Source organism: Patagioenas fasciata, chromosome 17 (assembly GCF_037038585.1).
Source record: "Patagioenas fasciata isolate bPatFas1 chromosome 17, bPatFas1.hap1, whole genome shotgun sequence".
NCBI lineage: Eukaryota > Metazoa > Chordata > Aves > Columbiformes > Columbidae > Patagioenas > Patagioenas fasciata.
This window is the reverse complement of record NC_092536.1, coordinates 5,202,321-5,219,387: the sequence shown is the minus strand read 5'-3', so window position 1 is coordinate 5,219,387 and position 17,067 is coordinate 5,202,321. Positions and strand designations below refer to the sequence as shown.

The following is a 17,067-nucleotide window of genomic DNA, read 5'->3' as shown; positions in this document are numbered from 1 at the left end:
GAGGTGGAACGCGGGTGTCCGGTGTTGCCACCTCCCCGGTGACCCGGGACTGGCGGGGACAGAGGCTGACTCGCCCGGACTACAAGTCCCAGCGTGCTCGGCGGCCAGCGCGGTGACGTCAGACGCCGTGCTCTCTTTAGGCCACTTGTACCCGGATGTAGGTCCCTTTCCCTCCCCGGAAGGTAAGAATGGCGGAGCGGCGGCGGGCAGGGCTGGGAACCAGCGGGCGCCATCCGCCGCCATCTGCCCTCGGTGGCTGTGCTGGGCTCACGGGCCCGGCCCGGAGCCCCCGGGGAGGCGGCGATGGGCCCCAGGGGCCGATATGGGGCGAGGGTGGAGCAGGAGTTTAAGCCGCCTCCGGCTGGGCCAGGCCGCAGTTGGCTGCGGGGTCGGACTGGGCCTCACCGGCCGCGCCAGCGCCTCCCGGGACGCGCCGGGGCCCAACTGAGGAGCAGGAATTGGGGCTAAAGTTGGAGACCTCCGCAGGGCTGAGCGGTAGCCCGGGGAGAGCCAGCGGAGCCCCGCGGTGTGGCGGGGCCCGGCAGTTCCAGCGGGGCTGGGGATTGTCCCGAGCATGGGATGGCTGTGAACCCCCTGGGGACAAGAGGGTGGCTTTGGTCTTGGCGTCTGCTCGCGTTCTCTTGGGCTTCTGGCCAAGAAGGGCTCAGATGCGTTTGGTGAACTTGGAGCTGTAACATTGAGGAGCATTTGGTGTGACGGGTGGGTGTGCAGCAAGCAGAACGGCGTCTCACTCTGCAGTTCTTACAATGGTGCGAAGAATAAAATTCCAGTTTACTTAGTTTCTGCAGCTTAGGTACTCCTCTGCACACCTTGTAATACGTCCTAATTTCTGGTTTATTTGGCTCCACAGATGGCGGGCGAGAAGGCAGCTGGTGAGAAAAAGCCCAAGAAGAAGACGGGTGAGAAGGCGCCGGCTGCGCCAAAGGCAACCCAGAAGGATGCGGGTGAGAAGAAGAAGAAGGTGAAGAAGCATCATGCCAGCCGCAACCCTGTCCTGGCGCGGGGGATCGGGAGGTATTCCCGGTCAGCCATGTATGCCAGAAAAGCACTCTACAAGCGCAAGTACACTGCTCCAGAAACAAAGGTAGGACAATAACTACTGCGTTTAAACACTCATGTTTTTTGTGGTGACTTTTGGTTTGAAATTTCATCTGTTTTCCATTTTCTTTGCCTACAGATAGAAAAGAAAAAGAAGGAAAAGCCACGTGCAACCATCACCAAGCCAGTTGGTGGGGACAAGAATGGAGGCAGCCGTGTGGTTAAAATCCGCAAAATGGTGAGAAAAAGAACTCAGGCGCTGGCAGTTTGATGCTGTTGCATGTAACTTTTGATGACCTGATGCGCCCCTTGGTTGGGGCAAAAGTGGGTTGTCCTCTGCCATTTGTGTTGCTGTGCTGAACTGGGATCATGTGCAGAAATACAGAGCTGGTCTCCCCTTTTATTGTTGTGTAATTGTACAGAAAATACTCAGTGTGTTCCTGAAATGTAAGTTGCAGCATAAAAAAATCCTTATGAAAGCATGAGTTTAAACTGTAGCAAAAGCTTTCTGTCTCATGGAATACAGGGTGATCCAATGTTTTGCTTCTGTTTTTCTAGCCCAGATACTATCCCACTGAAGATGTTCCTCGAAAGCTTTTGAGTCACGGCAAAAAGCCCTTCTGCCAGCACAAGAGGCGGCTGCGAGCCTCCATCACCCCAGGAACCGTCCTGATCCTGCTGACAGGGCGTCACAGAGGCAAGGTAACAGGGGACGTGGACTCTCAAGGTGCTTTTGCAGCATTTCTGTGCTGAAACTGTTTGGAGGGAGCAGAAGTTTCCTGAACTGGTGTCATGGGACTCTGCTCAGCCATGAGATATGAATCTGCACATTGTGAATTCTGTGTAAATGCTTTCTCTTATCCTGCTTTTAGAGGAAACAGTCTTTAAACTAATATTCTTCTGCACAGAGCTGAAAATAAAACAGGCTAGTCCAGTTGCTTAGACAAAATTAAGAGAGTTTTCCTGTATTGCAGAGAAGTGCGTAGATTCATGTTGTGCAAACCTTGTGCTGCAGAATGGCAAACCAGATGCCAGTTTATTGCTGTTGCAATGAGGCCAAAACTTTCTTATGCTACATTTTCATTATTAATCTAATTATCGAGGTAACACTTGATTGTTACATTAAGCTGTTTTGTTCATCTTAATGATGTTTACTTGAATCCTTTGACTCCAGTGTCACGTTACTGAAAGGGATGCTGTTCAGGGAAGGAAATCTTGACCACAAGGGAAAAATGAAACCAGGGGATGGCTCTGACCCTGTGGTACATTGTGGTGCCCTTCTGGGTTTTGCCTAGTTCTTGCCTTTAACTTGTACAAAGAATTTGGGTGGGATGGCTGTCTCACCAACCTCTAGACTAGGCAAAGATTTAAAAAAAAAAAATTAATACTTATTGGCTTTGCACAGCCTCAAATGGTGAAGGGTCATGATTTGTCGCAGATGTGGTAACTCTGTCTGGTATTTTGGCTCATGCAGTGGTCACTTCTCCAGTTGCACAGTTGTGCCTAAGCCAGGAGGCTTTGTCAATGCTTGTACCAGTAAAACAGGCCAAGTGGTACCAGTAAAACAGGCATGGTGCCGCTTCAGTTGCCATATTGCACTACTGCAACCTGAGGACTAATGTCACATCTCTTTTCAGCGTGTCGTCTTCTTGAAGCAGCTCGGAACTGGCCTTTTGCTTGTTACAGGTAAAAAACTTTACTGAAGTATGATGGGTTTTTTGGTTCGGGGGTTTTAAGTTCAAGTCTGTCTTGGGTTGGTACTGCTACAGATCTGCATGTGGATGGTTTGGTGCATTGCATGTTCATGTAACTATGCAGAATCATGTTTTGTGACTTTCCAGGGAGGTGGTGGGGGGATAATTAAGTTCCAATAGCCCAGAAGACATCAGGAAGTATTTTTTGGCTTTTCCAGACGCTGCGGGAAAGGCTTTGTTGGTCAGATTTTAGCTGTAGGCATCTCTGAAGAAACTAATCGACTGCACTACAAAAAATCAACTTAAAAGCAGAGGTTCTTGCCTCAGCAAGCTAACTTCTTCTGTCCTTCCTCTGCCTTCAGGACCCTTGGCTGTCAATCGTGTCCCTCTGCGTAGGGCCCATCAGAAATTTGTTATTGCTACATCCACAAAGCTTGATATCTCTGGAGTGAAAATTCCCAAGCATCTCACTGATGCCTACTTTAAGAAGAAGAGGCTGCGTAAGCCCAAGCACCAGGAAGGCGAGATCTTTGACACCGAAAAAGAGGTAAGGAACATGATTGTTCATTCTTTCTGAATGTTCTCGTTACCTATAGCCAGGCTGGAAAGGGGGAAATACCATGAAACAAATGGACAATTGAATTTTAAGTGGTCCTCAAGAAAGTGAGGTAATGCCATTAAAATTAATTAATATAGCAGCATTGAGGTAAAGCCGTTTTAAATTTGGGGATTCTTTTCTCCTTGTCCATTAGCAGAACAATAGCAGTGATTATTCCAGGTAAATGTCTTTTTTTTGACTGAGAAACACCTTTACTGGTTTGATCCTGCCAACAGCGTGCTGCTGGCTCTGATATCTGCAACATAAGCCCAGCAGCAGCTTCAGTTTTCTTGGCCACCTCCAGGCTTGTACCACCTTTCCCATACTTAGAACCAATAGAGAAAAGGTTTCCTGAAAATGCCAGAACTCGGGGTTTGCTCTAAATTTTCTCATCTCTGTAGATGAACCTGAAGTCACTCTGCAGGATTTTAACATTATTCTTTGTGCTTTATAGAAATACGAGTTAACGGAGCAACGTAAGACAGACCAGAAGGCAGTGGATTCGCAGATCCTTGCACGGATCAAGAAGGTGCCCCAGCTCCGTGGGTACCTGCGTTCTACATTCTCTCTCTCAAATGGAGTCTATCCTCACAAACTGGTGTTCTAACTGTTCTGAAAGCACCACATTAAATTTGAAGGGAAAAAAGAAAGGATTTCTGGTGTCTTCATTGCAGTCTGTAACAGAACGTGTTGCACAAGTCTTGCAATGCGTCTTATTTAATGGATGGGAAAACCGTGGCATGAAATTCTGAGGGGATACACGCAGATTACTAGAATTCTGGGTGTAGAGGTTTTATTTCATTGGTTTGAGTTTGTGATTGTTGGGTTTTTTTTAACTTCAGTATAAACAGGAATTCAGCTTTCTTAACTGAGCTGGGGAGGGGGGGGGAAAGAATATTTTCTCTTGGGAATAGCAGATAAAAATCCTGGATTGACTGTCAGGATACATTGCAGAATAAAATCCAGCCCCATGTCTGCGCTGGCTTATTTCTCTGCATGGTTACTGTTGAAACCAATGTTCTAGGTATCTTTTGTGAAGAACCAGATCTTGGCAACAAACCACTGCTAGGAAACTCATCAGCATTTTAAAGCTTGTGTACAGCTGCACTGACATGGTTTTTCTGACGAAGAGCTTTGATCCATCAATCACCACATAAGCCTCAGCAAATATAGTACCTTTTTAGAAGCCTTTCAGGAGCTACGCCTTGTATTTTGAAGCGGAAACACTGGGAATACTCTAGAGTTTGGAGTTTGGCAAGGTAATAGCATCCCTGGAACCATAACAACATTTGGAATGTATGTCCCCTCCCAAATCTCATATTCTTTTCCCTGTTCTTTGTTTATCCTTGAGAGATGTAACACTTAAGTCAGGAATAATACCACCTGCTTAGATCAAAAAGCAATGATTTTTAATTCTGTAGGCTCAGAATTGAGTTAAAAACCAAACTGTTTCTGTGCAAGGCAAGTATTTTTTTTATCGTGGGAGTTTTCTAGAGTCTCAACAATTTTTTTATATGAAAGACTGGCAGAAAGTGAGTTGAGAGAGCCAGTCCTGTCTGTTTTCTTTATCTGTAGAGGTCAGTTACCAGGTATCTGGAAGAGGATGCTTGGGTAGCGATAGCTCTGCTCTTACAAAAACCGAGGATGTACATATTAACAACTCTGGCATGCTTGAGCTCTTTCTTAGCCAGACTTAGGCAGGAAACGAGGCTTATATAACTGCACCATCTGTCTTCCCATTAATTCTTAACTGGAAGTAGCCAATGGGGTCAAACTTGATGGGGAGTAGAGATTTCATCAAATTCATACAAGCGGCAGGAAAATGGGCTAGAAAAAGGAGTAACAAGTCCCTCACTGAGGCAGAAACTGCAACATCTTATTTGTGGTGAAGGAGGAATTGGGCTTCGTGTGCTCCAGAGCCAATGCAAAACCTCAAGCACCTGCAGAATACCTGTCCCAAGAGACTATGGCCACCTTTATAAGTGAAACTGGCAAGCATTAGGGTGTGGAAGTACATATATCGCACTGGTTACTCTTCCATCTTCCTATTGATAACATGAAATATTAGTGTGGTTCAGCAGAGGGAGTCAGTGAGCAAGCTTCATCCAAACACTCAACTTCTGCCCTGCTGGTGCATCTCTGTGTTGCTCTAAGCTTGGTTCTGCTCTGTGGAGCTGCTGTAATTTTCCCTGCCATCAGAACTACATCTGGGATGAGTTACATCTTCTGTTGTATACAGTTTGGTGGATAATTGGTATAATCAGAGGTTTATTAAGTTGATGTGAGATTTTACTGCAGTGATGAACTGGCCTGTTTGCATAAATCAACTCAGCTCATACAAGTGTTGCGTGCATCTCACTGCTAGTACTAAGAGAAGTTCACTGACGCTACCAAACACCTTAACCCAATATGCTGAGAAAGCTCACTTAAAGTAAAAATTGTATGTGGGAACATTTAAATGGGAAAAGTCCAAAACTGGCAAGTAAACCTCTTGATCAAAGTAGTTTGTAGCAGCATGTGGTGTTGTAAAGTCGGCAGATAGACTGCGTCACACAGAGGGTAAGAGGACACTCAAGAGGCTCTAGTGCTTCAGTTGTTCCCTTCTGGGAACAGGGAAGTTGTAGTAACAAATCCGGGCCGGTCTAAGAATAACTGGGCATTTAGATACAATGGTGTTTTCTATAATTATTGATTACTCATTTGTGTATCAGAAGATGTGACATGATACTTGGAACTATTCACCTTGTTTACTGGGAGGGTTTGTCTCCCTGTGTTTTGTCAGGAAGTGATTTGATAACACAGAAGGAATGTTCTCGCGTCCCTCCCCACGGTCCTGTCACCTGTCTGACCAGGTGGTGACCAGTGACACAGCCCTGCAAAGGGAGGGAGAGGAATGAATATTTTCCTGCTGGTTTAGATCCCTGAGCTGAGTCACTGTGGGACCAGATGAATGCTGGGGTGGGAGCAGGCCTGCTGCTGGGGGAGCTAGCTGCTAAGGCAAATTTTAACACTCAGTCGTGCCAAGCAGCTCCTAGGGCTTTGCTGCAGAAAATGGAGACGGCAAAACCTTCATCTTTCATAAGGCAGCCAGTGGACAGCTGTGATTTGTCTCTCACTTAACTTCTAAAATATTTTCCTTAAGCCTGTGAAATCTGGCTTTTTTTCTGAAATACTCTGGGGTGGGGGATGGAAAAGAGGAAAAACAAGGACTGTCCAGATGACCATCACAGAAACAAAGTGAATATTCAGAAGGCTTTTTCAATCTAGATAATACTGTCCGCTACCTGAAAAATCCTTCCGCCACATAAAGAGCTTTTGTGTGCGTTTTCGCTGTCCCGCAGCTTTTCTCATTCCAAGCATGTAAACAGTTCTGCAGTCCTGCCTCGCTGAGTCACTGCTTTTTGCTGAGCATCCCCCGCAGAAGAAGCCAGAGACATCCAAAGCCTCCATCACCCAATGAAAAGTGTTGGAGATGTGCAGGTCCAAAAATAGTGACAGACTCAACCACAGCAGCACTTCATTAGCATCAAATGTGCTCTTTGCTTCAGCTGCCTAATAAAGTGATATGTAATTATAATAAAGCATCCTTTTGAGAGGAAAGAGAGAGGGACGTTGGCTTTCTCAGGGAACTGGTGAGAAGATGCAACACTTCATTACCTACAGACACCTATTTTAACCTATTGGCTGCCTCTGTGAAGTCACCTAATGTCCAGTGATGAGCTATGCAGTTCACCTGTGCTATAGGATACCTATAGGATGTGTGTTGGCGTACAGGGATAGCTGAACCTTTTCCTCCAGCATCTTTCCATCTGGTCTCTGCTTTCCCTCTCGTCGTGGTTCACACAACTGTTGCCACTGGGATACCCAGCCTCACTTCTGCAAAAAGGCATTCTGGATCTCTCCACAAGCTCAATCTAGAATAAATAGAATTTGGGGACAGTTTCTTTATGTTCACCACCTGGAGGAAGGCTTTAGCCTCACAGAAAATGTAGCCAAGATCAGCTGACAAACCAATCATGGACAAGAGCTGGCCTAGGCAGCCTCCTTCTAGAAAATGCAATATAATTGCTTCTACTCTTCTCCAAATGCCGATTCCCTTCTCATTTTAAACTGGTTTTTACAGTTTTCTACCCAGTGCTTAAAACTTCAGGCAAGAAATTACCCTGCCCAGTTTGAAACTGGACAGCAGAGTTCTGCCCTGGCCCACCATGAAGGCTGTTACTGAGGCTCTTAAGTCCCACTAACATAAGAGCTCACACCATTCTCAGGGGATTCAGCAGCTTACCACCCTACAAATATCAGTGGCTTCTTCGGTTTTATCAGCTGTTGATGTTACAAGATGGACATCTGGATGGTTTAGTCCAAGAGATGTGGAACTACAGAGGAGTCTTGTAAAGTCCACGGCACTTTCTTCCATTATTAATGTCCTGAAGTAGCGGGTCACGTAAATGATGTAATCATGTGGGTCCAGGATCGAGAGCTCCTGCTCCTGTTCTGGTTTGGGGACAGCGCTGAAGGTCCCATTGACCTGTGTGGGAATGTGAGGATCCAGGAAGAGGGGAACTATTTACCTGGTCATTTGATTTCTGCAGTTCTCCTGCATTACAGTCCGCGCTAAGCACTTGACAACTCATTGTTTGCACAATCAGAGCAATTAAATGTTAAATCTTGTTCATAATAGTTCTTGCTGGGTTTTTTCCTTGTTGATCAGAACAAAGCAAGCCGGTCCCACTGGCTGTAATCGACCTTTGCACTGAGTCATGCAGGGCTGGTCCATGATGGTTGTATGTGGAATTTAACTTGCTTGCCAATGAGCAACCATGACATTTCTTACTTGATTAGTTGCTTTTTCATAGTTTATTGTTTTGGGGTTTTTTTTTTCAGACCAGTCTAGTTTCAACCCTCTCACAGATGAAGAGTCAGGAAACATTTTTGTCAGGTGACTGCCTTTTTTTGCTCATTTTATCCTAGTTTTATCCCCATTAATTCAAGGTTTATCTTTCTCAGGGGAAACAACTTTACATGGTGGATTGTACACACAGCCAGTAACTTCCATGACCTACCCATGCTTCCCATCATACCAAACATAAATGCTTGTTAGTAGTAATAATGATAAGAAGAGAGGAAGCAAGGTATTCAAAATATCAGTTGAGATTGAAGAAATCCAATTTTTTTCTCAGCTATATTGATTTTCCTTGTGGTCCTGAGCAAGTAAGTTAATTTCAGTGAGCTCAGTGCTCACATACCTGCAGAACAGCACTAATACTTTCTCCTATCGGGTCTGAAGAAGTGTTTTAAACGACTGCAGACATACAATTTATGACAATGCTCTAACATACATAAAAGAATAAAATGCCTATCCTTGCATGACACTTGGGAGGGAACCTTATCCATTATTCTATTCTTTCTCTACTGAGATCATATCAACATTTAATACTAAAAAATAGGAACATCGTGTCGTGTTCTGGCACAGGTGGCATGAAGAATAAACGTTTTCATAGTCCTATTTATCAGGTGTAATGTCATTTTTTTGCAGAACTCAGTCCATTATATTTGTACAGGACAGTACAGCTAAAAGATTTAGAGTCTCTGGTGACATTCTGTGTTTCCACATTTTGTCCAATTAGCGTTTCTAGCCCTTTGTCTGCTGATTTTTTTTAATGATCATAATAAACAGCTTCTCATACTTTACATTCACTGAGCACATTGGCCGCGTGACACCCAACAGAGGTAAAAACTGCCATTATAACACCGAGAAACCGTACACAAAGGTAAAATGATTTATTCAATCCACTGGAGTAAGTCAGTGGGATGCAGAGAACCACATCAGGTTGCAAAAGGAAAGGATTTAAACCTCATGAAGAAAATAGGAGACTAAACCAGAAGCAATTCCATCTTCATCCATTTTGTCAGTCCTACCTGATAAAGAGATTTTCCATTCTCTTGACGGATGCACTTAGGATGTAATTGTTTTTAAATTTAAGGCTTTCAGATAACACCATGTGCTATGCATGGTGTCATATTGTTCAAAATGCTCATTTTCACATGAGGAAATGAAACATAAAGATAAAATGGACAAAACCAGTCCTAGGCAGCAAGTCCTTGATATACAAGGGAGGAAGGTTATTTTTCAGACCAAGGAAATATGAAGGCTCTAAAAAGAATGATGCACCCTCAAAATGTTGCACTGGAGATGTTTAGGTAAAATCAGTATTAAAATTACTGATGTGAATGTCTTGCTAAGCTGAAATGAAGATCTATGTCATGGAATTTCATAGAAAACAGTGGGTGACTGTAATTGTTCCTTAAAATAAGCACAAAAAATAAACAAATGCCCTTCTAGAATCAGGGAACTGAAACAACAGCAACTATTACTTAAATGACAGGCACATGGCAAAGCTTCTGTACATTGTCCGCTATCTGCATGGTTTCCCTGTGGACTGACAGAGAAAGTGCAAAAAGGGCGTTTGAAATCTGGAGCTTTGTATTTGTGTGAGAGAAAAAAAAACCAACAACCACACATGCACATAGTGGGGACACAGGGAGAAGAAAGAAAACTGCATTTTGAGGCTGCTGATGCAAGAGAACCTTTTCTTTTTTGGTCAAAATAGTGGCTTGGGTCAAAGCACTGTGAACAAAAATCTGTGGTTTACTTAAGCCAGCAGTCTAGGAAAGAAGACTTTTCATGCTTTGTAAATAAACAAGACTTCATCAACAGGCAACCCATTAATCTCCAAACGGGCTAACAGCTTCAATTGAAAAAAAAAATAAAAAAAGAAAAAAAATACAAATAACATCACAAATTATGTGACTTGGGCTTACTTGAAATAACAGCCGATTTCACAAGTACCTGAGAAGTGTCCCCAGCTGAGCAGCTGTGTCCTGGGGACTGATAAGAACACTCATTAGAATTTCTATCCTTCTCCCCATCCTGTCACCTCAAGCTGCAACTCCTCACGTCATTCAACTGGTCACCACACCAAGCCTGCGGAAACTGGATAATCAAGCCTAAAAACTGGCTTTTTTATGTGTTTGTCATGCTCAATCATCAGCCATATGACAACAATCTGGAAGAAGGGAGGAATATGCATAATATACGTCATGTGGTCGCTGTACTGCACGTGAAACCTGGGCTGATGCTATTTGTGAACCTACACTCTAACGAAGGCGGCAATGTTGGTACCATCCTCCAAACACCCGGTTGGTTTTGGGTGACTGACAGACAGCGCTGCTCTCAGTCCTCCTGTTGAATGATTGCTCGAGGTGTTATTTTAGTTGAAGGGCAATTAACTGTTCCTCGTGGTTTATCTGTAGGCTACTTGTGATGTTGTTCTTTTTAAAGAAACACTGCAATGTTGTTAAGCATGAAATCAAGGGTTTCTAAAACAATTCCAGGAAAGTCTTTTATCTGTCAAGATCAGGATTTCATTAGCACTTGACATTCCACTGCAGCATTCATAAACTCAACTCTATGATATTTCAAGTTAAGACACCATCCTACCTGTAGCAACATGAAAAGATCTTCAACCGTCCTGGCTTTATCGGGGGCCGGTCTGTGGAATTGTGAATTATTTGGCCTTCACTGGTTTATGCCATCTGGCTGTAAGGAACAGAGGGAAAGGCAGGTGAGTCATAGTGAGCATGGGAAGATTGCAACTCTCACAGAAATCAGCACCATCCCTTCACTAACAAACCACAGCAGACATCTACACGCTCTTCTGTTTGTCTTCCTCCTATTTTTATTCCATCAAGTTGCGACTTCATTGTATAAGAGTTCTCACTCTTCCTTTAAAAGTAGATTATTGGCTGGAAATTAGAGGAAAGAGATACTGAAAAGAACAGGAGAAATACTTCAAGAAAGCAAGGAAGGGGCGGTAGGCACTACGGGAAGAGCACCTTTGGAGATGTGGCCACTTATAGCTGCAAAACAACCCCACACAGAGAGCAAAATTGCTCTCCCCGGAGAAAAAGGCGTTCCAACTTGCACTGCATGGTTTCAGTTCTCAATTAGTGGCTCTCAGATTTAAGTTTGTTTTGAATGTCTGTCATCGCTGAAGAGAAAATCAGTACAGACTACAGCATTTTCTCAGACCAGGGATGCACTGACCTGGCTTCCTTTTCTTGCAAGAAAGGGTAGTTAGTGCTGCAACGCCTGCGAAAACCTGCTAATTAAGACTTCACAGGATCTTGGAACTGATTTGTGAATTTCAAGTAAAAGACAAAGATAATAAAAGTTCAAAAGCCACCTCATTCAAAATTCTCATTTCAAATCCTGCTTTGGCTGTTTTCTTTGGTGTCCTGTCGTTTCAGACTCTCGTGACTGTTCTCTCTTTCGTAACACCCTCGCCAGTTATCCTTACTTGGAGATGGGCTTACAAAAGGTAAGTCATTTTTGGATGAATAACATGGAATGAGTTGTGGGTTTTATTCCCAATATTGCCAAATCAGCATGGGCGACTGTAAAAAGGCACTAGAATATATATAGTATAATTTTAAAATCTTCTCTATTGCCAATAATGATATAAATAAGGATAAAGAAATTATAAATAAAATATAAACTCCCGTAGATGTCACAACAATATTTTTTCTGCAACACTATACGGACTGTCCATAAGCCAGTTTTAAAGATATGGGAGATTTTAAGAAAATGTACAGCTGGCAGAAAATTTGCCAGTAATTGAAATCAACTCATTCTGTGAATGAATCATACTTAACCCCATTTTGAAAAAATTAAGTACCATGTTAAAACAGATTTCTGGAGTTTTCATTTCAATATTAATTTTATTCAGCATCAAAATTATGATGAAATTATATCATATAAAAATAAACTAAAACAATACGACATATGTATTAAATAAAAATCTTACACAATATAAAGTAAAATTGGAATAAAAAGAAAACTGAAATAAGTTAATTGTCCTGAAACATACTTTTTCCCCTGAAATGTTATATCACAAATGCCAAAATTTCAGCTTTTTATTCAGATTGGGATTAAACATTTTTGATAAATATTCTGTAAAACTCCGCTCAGTTCTCAGTCAACTTTGAGACAATGTCTGTGAAGGGCCATCCTGATGGGGAGACAGAGTTCATTTCTTTCCACAAATGTTTTCCACTGAGGGTGGTGAGAGCCTGGCCCAGGTTGCCCAGAGAGGTGGTGGATGCCCCATCCCTGGAGACATCCCAGGCCAGGCTGGATGGGGCTCTGAGCAACCTGAGCTGGTGAAGATGTCCCTGCTCATGGCAGGGATGGTACTGGATGAGCTTTGAAGGTCCCTTCAACTCAAACCATTCTGTGATGCTATGATATAAGTTTTGTGAAATACAGATCTTGTTCCTTACCAGTTCTTTTTCAATATAAAGGAATACGAACTTCACCTCCCCACCCACCCTGTGAAGCTAGTCAGCTAGTTAACCAGCTGGCTGGTTAACCAGGGACAGATTTCTCCCAGCAGAGCATTGGTGATCCATCCCCAGCCAGCTCTTCCCCTTCTCAGCACCTGCAAATTGAAGATAAGACGCTTCCCTGCCTCGCGATGCAGCTACAGCTCCTATCCCCACACTTCACGTTTCCTTTGGTGATGTGAACATCCTCATCCTCCCCCGGGAACCCTGGTGGCAGGTTTGACAACATGCTTCAATCAGCGCTGAATTAATTTTTCAGGGAGTTTAATGAATCAGACAGCAGCCCTGGTGGATCACCGCACCCACCTCTCAGAGGAGTCGACGTCCTGTTTGCCTCTTCACACATCGGGACCCTGCACTGGGACAGCAGTGTGATCCAGGGATTAATAATTCTTATTTTCTGTATGATGTACTGCTAGAGATTTTGTCAATTTAACATTACAAACCCCAAGAAACACTTTCTAAAGTAGACCTCGTAATAATTTCTATTAATTATAAAAATCCACCTTGTTACATTTATACTTTGACAATACTGAGTAGAATATTTTAGCAGACTTTTTTGCGTTTATTTTTTTCCTCATTTTACTGCACCGCTTTTCAGGGAGGTTGAATTTTAAAACAGTACAGAATAGCTGTATTTAAAACCTACCTATTTTTGGATATTAATAATGAGCCTTCTGAGACATTAGAGATTCAGAAATTCAGGACAACCACTAAGGGGTGTGCTCAGCTCCCAGCCACTCTTCCTCACTGATGCGCAGTATTTAAATATTTCCCTCCATAAAAGGCTTCTTGCGATAAGTTCTTGAATAAGATAATGAGGCACGAGATTATTAAGAGTAATGCTAAGTGCCAACTTGCTTTGTTTCTGCATGTGAAATACTGCAAACAGAATTTAAGCATAAGTTGTTATTTCATTTACAAGCCCAGTATGAGTCAACAATGCCATACAGCTGCAGAGAAAGCAAAGATGATGCTGAGACACTTACCAGGAGTATTGCATCGAAAAAACAGAAATCTGCCCAAACCATTTCACACTTTTAAGGCTTCATCTAAAGTACCAGCAGCTCAAGGGAGATGTGGACAAGTTGGAGGAAACCCCAAAGAACAGAAGAATGTTCAGGCTTCCGGAATACGTGGCCTACAGAGAAAGTCTGAAAGGACAGGGATTATTTAGTGCAGAGATGACGGAGAGGAGTTATGGTCACAGCCTTCGCACATGAAAAATGCTGCACATAAGAGGAAGGGAAGAAACTGTTCTCTCTGCCTACCACAGCTGAAAAAAATGAAAAGCCTTAAATTACAGTAACACAAGTTCAATTAAGTATTAGGAAACTCTCTAACTGTAATGACAATTCAGTAATGGAAGAGATGGGACAAGTATGTGTCACAAGTAGCGTAGTTACACCTCGTATCACAGCACTGGATCAGGTTGCCTCTAAGAAAACATTCCAGCACTTTTATTATGATTCTATAATTTACATTTCTTTCATGTGCAATTTAACTAAGGCTATGTTTGCGAGGTAGGTGATTCATACTCATGTTTCCTATAATAAAATTGTCCTTATTCATTTTAATAAAAATCTCTTATTATTTGTTCTTCCTTCCTCAAGCCTACCTTGATATCAGTCAGAGCCTTCTTCAGAGATTATTGCTAATATATCAAACTGAGAAAAATGTGAATATTTTTCCTTTGCAACTAAAATATATTTCTGAAGTTTGATTTTTTTTTTTCTTTCACTGCTTAGTTTGTTTTTTCTCTGATTTTTTTCACCTCAGTTCTTCCTAAGTTTTAATTGAAGAAAAACGAAGAAACCGTATTTTTAATCATAGTTAGTGTGCCAAGAAATGCCAGTATTCCTTGCATCGTGGCCTTATTAAGGATGGCATTCAAGCTCACTAAATAACTCTACTAGGCAGAGGAGACAGGTTTCTGGGTATGGAAATCTTGTTATTGCAGATCACATAAAAATAGAAACTCTTTCTTCTGTTTCTTAGTGCCACAATGGTCATTAAAACTGAAACTGCCATTTCTACATTACCAGAAAGATATACAGCAAAGAGTTTCCACCATATGTTATAGCTGTTAATACAAAATTAAACTGGAGAGTGAGACAATGGTCCTTTAAATTCCATCACCTAATAGGCAAATAAGAAGTAATTTTGAGGCAAGAATGGTGAATTTCCATTTTCACCTCATGGGACTGAATTTTTGCCCATAGACCATGAACATCTTTGGGTAAATCTCAGTAACTATGATGCACAGAGATGCACAAGGGCCCATTCAGCTACAGGACCTGCACGTAATGAAACTCATTCCAGAATCGGGTCTCCAGAGGCGGACACGACCGCAGCCACAGCAGCAGCCCCCCACCTGTTCCAAAAGAATTAAAGCAAGACTGGTTTTGTCTACAAGCATATTTACAAGTTAAGGATTTTATTTCTTCACCTTGATGACTTATGTCAAAAAGTCATTCTAGTCTGGTTTTTAAGCCACAACATCTCCCATAAAGTAGTACAAGACTTCTTTGCAGTTACTGCAGTACACCTCTGAATACTACATTGAAGTTACTGTGCCTGACATTTCATGGTGATGTGCGGAACAAAAATATTTTTTTTTTCATTATATTATACATCTTCTGCAGCAGATGCCAGAAAAGCTGCATTATACTTGCTGAATTCATTACAGGGCCACAATACTGAACTTTTAATGTAGAAAGCTATGTCAGCATTCCATGCTATGTAAACTTAGACTGTATAACGTACTGATAATTACTGAATGGCGGGCAACTAAAATAATTTAGTAAATCTTACATTTACTAGTAATTATTTTATTTGCCTGCACTGAGGTAGGACAGGACACATTTCTCAGTTTTATGGCATTAGATTAATTCAATAACTGATTTTAAACTTCGAATTGTCAAATCAATACAATTCAGAAGAAATCCAAATAAGCAAATAAATAACTATAAAATGGTAAACATCCCCAGTGTTTGGCTTGGGATGCCTTCACAGAACTCCAGCTAAAAGGGATTTCTAAACCGCCTGCACCATTTCCAGTTCCCAGTTAAGTGGTCTGCTTTCCGCTCAGGGACAGCTCAGGTTACTCACCACACAAAACCACACGTATCAGGATCTCGCTGTGAGAAATCGTTCACCAGCCCCCAGCCAAATGACAAAGTGCAGCCTCTGGCCAGTATACAGTTCAGCCACACACATCTTTCCGTGCTCCGCCTGGTGTGAACGCACCCGCAGTTACACATGCCTCTCCTCCGGCTCCGAGTCAGCTCCTTGTTTAAACACAAGGCCTTGGTTTGTATTTCAAAGCAATTAGTGGATTGAATTGACAGCTCTATCCCACCCTGATTCTCCATCTGGGAGCTACTGTGACAACCATATTCCTCTGGGATAAAGCTGTCCAGAAGGCCCTGGAAAGGGCACGTGAGAGCTGGAGACAAAGAATTTTCAGCCTGGGGGTTACCCAGCCTGTGAAACAGTCCTTTGGAGAACAACAGATAGATCCAAAACCCAGCCACCTCTGCAAAACACTGCAAATCCCTTCTGTTGACAAGCCTTCCTGGCATGAGTGTTGCTTGTGAACATCCCATTTTGCTTCCAGCTCTGCTATTTGTATTGATTTTGTGGAAGACGTTCAACTAGTAGGATGATAGTACTACAAAAATTTAAAGACGGTTTTTTTTTCAGGGTTATTCCCTCTAAAATGTATACACGTTTTGTTTATTTTCCTCTATTCCTGTCTCATGTGAATGAATGAAAACAATGGAAAACTCCTACTCTGGTAATAAAACAGTAACACCAGTCACTATCTTGCAATGAAATACTGTGACTAATCTAACCTCAGCAGTCTTCCCATTCCTCCAAGTAGACCTCGTGAGCGCAGCTTATCTCAACTGCCAGAACTCAGCTGCCACATCCCACCTGCCATCAAATCTTCAAATTTCAGCTTTCCCTCTCTTATGAGCATTAGCAGGGCTCACACAGGAGGATTGGAGTGGATTTCATATCTATGGGTACGTCCATCTGCAGCCATTGTTCTGTGTCATGTCTTGACCAAAAATAACAGATGCCCATGAACAGTCTCTCCCTAACAAAAACCTTTGATACCAACTCTCTGTACTTTCCCTATGCAAAAATGACACTCTAGCACAGAGGCAAATAATATCTATTTCTATAATCAAACCAAGCCTGGAGACTCTTCTGCTGTCCAACGGCAGTGATGTGCTACCAAATATAGCCTACTGAGCTACCATACAGACCCGTAACAAACCACTTGTATAAACTTACCTGAAC

General features: G+C 42.6%; 1 protein-coding gene across 1 annotated transcript; it reads left to right on the top strand.

Moving 5' to 3' along the window:
• The first annotated feature begins 38 nt into the window (after positions 1 to 38).
• On the top strand, positions 39 to 4,001 carry RPL6 (ribosomal protein L6). The gene is made up of 7 exons (XM_065851203.2): positions 39 to 182; positions 872 to 1,105; positions 1,199 to 1,297; positions 1,618 to 1,761; positions 2,697 to 2,745; positions 3,116 to 3,300; positions 3,806 to 4,001. The coding sequence occupies exons 2-7, from the start codon at positions 872 to 874 to the stop codon at positions 3,956 to 3,958; spliced, it is 864 nt and encodes a 287-aa protein (XP_065707275.1). The 5' UTR covers positions 39 to 182; the 3' UTR covers positions 3,959 to 4,001.
• Positions 4,002 to 17,067: the final 13,066 nt, after the last annotated feature.